Genomic DNA, 6,061 nt, shown 5'->3' on the forward strand with positions numbered 1-6,061 from the left:
CCAGGTAAGTCAGTCAGTGGCCACCTTGTTGGGGATTGATTGGAAATTACATTGTGCTTATAGACCCCAAAGTTCAGGGCAGGTAGAAAGAATGAATAGAACAATTAAGGAGACTTTAACAAAATTGTCGCTTGCAACTGGCACCAGAGACTGGGTCCTCCTACTCCCCCTAGCCCTCTACCGTGCTCGCAACACCCCTGGGCCACATGGGCTCACACTTTTTGAAATCCTGCATGGAGTACATACTCCTATCATTAACTTTCTTGATCAAGATGTCTCAGATTTTGCTAACTCCCCTTCTCTCCAAGCTCATTTACAGGCACTACAATTAGTACAGCGGGAGGTCTGGAAACCCTTTGCTCAAGCTTATAAAGACCAGAGGGACCATCCCACCATTCCCCATTCCTACCAGATCAGGGACACCGTTTGGGTCCGGCGTCACCAGGCCAAGAACCTTGAACCCCACTGGAAGGGACCCTACATCGTTTTGCTTACCACTCCCACCGCACTCAAAGTAGACGGCATTGCAGCTTGGATACATGCTTCACATGTAAAGCCAGCCCGACCCACCGATTCAGCCACTGCATCAGAATGGACTGCACACCGCACTCAAAATCCTTTAAAGATAAGACTCTCTCGTATACCCTCCTGTTGATTGGTTGTCTCTTTACCCCCCATGTAGCAACCAACCCCCACAGGGTTTATAATATCACCTGGAAAATAGCCAACCTAGGGACCGGGGAAATAGCCAACCTCAGCACTTATATAGGGACCCTACATGATGGGTTCCCTCCTCTCTATGTCGACCTATGTGACTTAGTAGGGTCTGACTGGGATCCCTCTGACCAGGAACCATTCCCAGGGTACGGATGCCACCACCCTGGGGGAAGGATAGGAACAAGAAGCAAGGATTTTTATGTTTGCCCCGGCCATAAACCAACTCATGACTGCGGGGGGCCACAGGAAGGGTACTGTGCAAACTGGGGATGTGAAACCACAGGGGAGGCTTACTGGAAACCATCTTCCTCTTGGGATTTCATCACTCTCAAACGGAGGGAGATCCCAAGGTACGCAGGGAAAGGACCATGGAGATGTGGGCAAAGAGCCTTCGGACCCTGTTATGATAGTGCCAGAGGGGGAGGTTTTCAAGGAGCCACCCCCGGAGGAAAATGCAACCCTCTCATCCTAAGGTTCACAGATGCTGGAAAAAGGACTACTTGGGATAGTCCTAAAGTCTGGGGACTCCGGCTGTACCGAGCAGGGAAAGATCCGGTGACCTTATTCTCCCTGTACAGACAAATTACTCCCCTAAGCCAACAATCAGTCGGGCCAAACCCAGTAATAGCGGACCAGAGAGCCCCAACCCAATTCCAAGTCCCTGAACCCCCTACCGTTCCTAAAGCTATCACTCCTACCCCAGGTGCTGTCATCTTCTCCCCCTCCCCAGACGCCCTAAACATCGAGATAACTAGAGACCCTCCAGGTACCGGAGATAGATTATTACAATTAATCCAAGGAGTTTACCAAGCCTTAAATTTTTCAGACCCCAACAAGACTCAGGAATGCTGGTTATGCCTAGTTTCCCAGCCCCCATATTATGAAGGTGTGGCAATACTGGGCAACTATTCTAACCAGATCTCAGCACCTACCAGTTGTGGAGCTGCTATGCAGCACAAGCTCACAATATCTGAGGTCTCAGGAAAGGGGCTATGCATAGGCAGGATTCCTCCCTCACATCAAGAATTATGTAACCAAGTAGAGCCATTATCTCAGGACAGCCGATACCTTGTTGCCCCTTATGGAACTTATTGGGCTTGCAGTACTGGGTTGACTCCCTGTGTCTCTACCACTGTTCTCAATACCACCATTGACTTTTGTATATTGATAGAACTTTGGCCCAAAGTCACATACCACCAACCTAAATACGTTTACAGCATACTAGGGAAATCAACCTGATATAAGAGGGAGCCAATATCCTTTACCATGGCCCTATTATTAGGAGGGGTAACAGTGGGGGGCATAGCAGCCGGCATAGGGACCGGAACCATTGCCTTACAGGGAATTAATCATTTTAAGCTTCTACAACAAGCCATGCACACAGATATCCAGGTCCTAGAAGAGTCAGTCAGTGCACTCAAGAAATCCTTAACATCACTCTCTGAGGTAGTCCTGCAGAACAGACAAGGGTTAGATTTATTATTTTTACAGGAAGGGGGGCTATGTGCTGACCTCAAGGAAGAATGCTGCTTTTATGCAGACCATACAGGAATAGTTAGAGACAGCATGGCCAAGCTTAGAGAAAGACTTAACCAGAGATGACAGTTATTTGAGTCCCAACAGGGATGGTTCGAAGGATGGTTTGCTAAGTCTCCCTGGTTCACTACTCTTGTATCTACTCTCATGGGACCTCTGATTATTCTATTTTTAATCCTTATACTTGGTCCCTGCATTCTGAACAAGATAACTCAATTCATCAGAGAACGATTATCTGCCATACAAACCTTAGTCTTAACTCAACAATACCACCAGCTAAAGCAGATAGATCCAGAATATCCAGAGACCTCTGAATGAAAGATTCCATTCAGTTACAAGAGAAATGGGGGATGAAAGACCCCCCCCCCCGGGCCTTAGCTTTTCTTTTAAGTTTGCCTCCTCCTCTGGTCGGCAGCTGGCGGGGCGCGCGGCGAATACATCCTCCCCTGCACTCCCCGACCCTTGATCCCCACAGCTGCCTGCTCCCACTTCCCCACTGCCGCGCAAGGCCGACCCCTGCCGGATCGCTCCGTTCCAAGGTCAGCCACCTGGACGTGGCAGAAGATAAAGGCCATTTCGCCTGACTACTAGACCTTGAGAAAATGCTGATTTGATGCTTTTCGCTTCTGTACTGAGCCTTTTTCCCCTATAAAAGGAACCCCCTTCCAGGGCTCGGGGCTTGGCCTAACAGAAGCTAAGTCCCCGGGTACCAGCGCTACTAATAAAGCCTCTTGCTTTTGCATCCAAAGTTCATGGTTTCGCTGATTCCTGGCTGTGGGTCTCCTTCTACGAAAGTACCTCCTCGCGGGTCTTTCACTAGCAACCCAGAGCAGGGATATAGACCAAACATAGGCATCTTGTCATCTTTAGAGAGCTCTCAGTTCCATGTTGTAAAACTAGAGTCTCTTCTTTATTTACCATCTGTTATGATAAATCTTTCTGCCAAAAGCCACCTGAGCCCCACCGACACGTGTGAGCTTTATGCCAGCCACCCGCCGGGGTTAGGACCAAATGAATACACAGAAACTTGTATTAGGTTCAAAGCTGCTTGGCCAATGACTAGGATTCTCATCTTCTAGATCAGTCTTAACTATCATAAACCATTATCTTATAGGACGCCTTATTGGCATCCCTCCTTGCCGGTGGATCACATTGTGCTGCTGGAGCAGGAGTCTAGGGGAAAAGAGAGCTTCCTGTTTCTCCTTCTTTAAATATGAATCTCCTTGCTATGTTACTTCCTGCAGATCACTACTTTTCTACTGCATTTCCCAGAATCCTCTTTGACTCCTAGTTCCATCTAACTTGCTGTCTCATTGGCCAAACAGTATTTTATTTAACAATCAATAAACATACACAGTACATTCCCCATCAACCATCTTTTCAGCTGTTTCTTATCCATGCTTCCATGGCCACGAGGAGACCACTTCTGTCCTTCTCTTCTCTCTGCTAGATGGCTCCTAACCCTTTGTCCTCACATGTTACTTACACTCCTTGCACCTCTGACCAGGTGAAAGCCTATTCAGATGCTTGGGCCCATAGAGATGCAAACTAGGAGGCATTGTACCCTGAGGTCATGGTAAACCATAGTAGACCTGCTGGCATTAGCAATACCATAGTGGGCCGGAGCTTTTGGGTGCTCCTGTTTACTGAAGACAGAGAGTGGACCTCAAAACATTCCATAATGGAACTATTTTGGTTCTCCACACCTCTCCATTTTACTCTCCTTCCCACACCTTATCTGCATATGGCAGCTTTGTCTACCTAATTAATTAAGCTGGAACGTCTAGTGCCAGTTTTGGCAACTCCTCACATACCTTCATATCCTAACTGTCTCTTTGTCTTGAAACTTTTTTTTGGAGCAACATGACAAAACAGAGAAAAATGGCTTATAAATAATAATAATAATAAATGTGTCTTACAGTCTCTGGAGCTGGGAGGTCCAAATCCAGGCAGCAGTAGATCTAGTATCTGGGAGGAGCTGGCTTCCTGGTTCACATAGGGAGCCTCTCTATGGTTCACTCATATAACAGAAGATGAGGCTGCTCTCCTGGACCTCTTTTATAGGGCCATAACTAATCCTATTCATGAGGGCTCTGCCCTAACCACCTGTCCTATGACCATTAGACATTACTATTTAACATAGAATTGGAGGACAATAAACATTCATTCCCCAGCAATCTTCAGTGTTCCTGCATCTTCTTTTCCATTTAATCTATGGATCATACAGACTTACAGTTTTCCTCACTTGCTAATTTCATATTTCTGGCTTTTTCTTGCACTGGCATTGTTGGGAGAGAAGTCAGACTGCATTAATTTCTTGCCTCCAAATGCTTTGCCAGTTTCTTTCAATCCTTATCCCATTACTTCAGAACTATGCAAATCTCTTTCTATTCTCTCCTGATTTGTAAGGTTTTCACTCAGAAGTCTTATTGTTGGGGTTGATGGGGCTCTTATGTATTGTTTGTTTCATATTGCAGCTTGAGAATACTCCATCGTATTTAATCTTTGAAAACTTGCGCTTGTCTTGAGGTAGACTTGGTGAGTTGAAGCTGATTTGTGACCTTAGATCTTCTTCTACCTGAATATTTTTATTTTTCTCTAGATTTAAAAAAAAATTCTGTTCTTATGTCTGGAATAATCTTCCTATCTCTCTGGCATTTTTTGTTTCCTCTTTAACCCAAATAAACCAGATTTGTACTCTTACAAACGCTTCTCAGTTTCAGGAAGTCCCATTTATTAAGTGTTGATCTAATTGTCTCTGCTACTGGTGGTATGTTCACGAAGGTGTCTCCTGTACCAACTCATTGTGGGTACCTCCTACTTTCTCTTCTAAGAGGTTCAGTGTGGCTGGATTTATGCCGAAGTCTTTGATCCATTTGGACTTAAGTTTTGTTCATGATGATAGACATGGTTCTATCTTTACTCTTCCACATGCCAGCAATCATTTTTGCCATCTCCATTTGTTGAAGATGCTTTTCTTTATTTCATTGTATAAATTTAGCTTTTTTTTGTCAAATTCAGGTGTTCATAGGTGTGTGGGTAAATATCAGGGTTTTCAACTGGATTCCATTGACCTACCTGTCTATTTTTGTGTCAACACCAAGCTGTATTCAGGCCTATAGCTCTATAATAGAGATTGAATTTAGGGGTGTTGATGCCTCCAGAAGTTCCTTTATTCTACAGGGTGGTTTTGGCTATCCTAGTTCTTTTGTTTTTCTATATAAAGTTAAGAATTGAAATTTTGAGGTCTGTGAAGATTTTTTCTGGGATTTTGATGGGGATTGCATTGATTGTGTAGATTGCTTTTGGAAAGATTTCCAATTTTACTACGTTGATCCTACCTATCCAAGAACATGAGAGAACCTTTCATTTTCTGGTATCTTCTTTAAATTCTTTCTTTAAAGACTCAAAATTCTTATGATATGGATCTTTCACTTTTTTGGCTAAAATTACCCCAAGGTATTTTATGTTGTTTGTAGCAATCGTAACTGTGATGTTTCTTTGATTTCTTTCTCAATGTATTTTTCATCTGTATATAGTAGGGCTACTTATTTTTTTGAGTTAATCTTGTATTCTGCCACTTTGCTGAAGGTGTTTATTAGCTGTAGGAGTTCTCTGGTAGAGGTTTTTTGGGTCACTTATGTAGACTATCCTATGATTTGCAAATAGTGAAAATTTGACTTCTTCCTTTCCAATTTGTATCCCTTTGATCTCCTTTTCTTTTCTTATTGCTCTAGCTAGAACTTCAAGGACAACATTGAAAATGTATGGAGAAAGTATACAGCCTTATCTTGTTCCTGATTTTAGG

The 6,061-nt window shown here is 44.1% G+C and overlaps 1 protein-coding gene across 1 annotated transcript; it reads left to right on the forward strand.

Moving 5' to 3' along the window:
• The first annotated feature begins 591 nt into the window (after nucleotides 1-591).
• Nucleotides 592-2,319, forward strand: LOC113833766 (MLV-related proviral Env polyprotein-like). Its single transcript, XM_035438703.1, is given in 2 exon segments — nucleotides 592-2,049; nucleotides 2,122-2,319. Coding segments are annotated over 2 exon segments (1,656 nt in total).
• The last annotated feature ends 3,742 nt before the right edge of the window (nucleotides 2,320-6,061 follow it).

The sequence above is a fragment of the Cricetulus griseus genome, chromosome 2 (genome assembly GCF_003668045.3).
Source record: "Cricetulus griseus strain 17A/GY chromosome 2, alternate assembly CriGri-PICRH-1.0, whole genome shotgun sequence".
Taxonomy (NCBI): domain Eukaryota; kingdom Metazoa; phylum Chordata; class Mammalia; order Rodentia; family Cricetidae; genus Cricetulus; species Cricetulus griseus.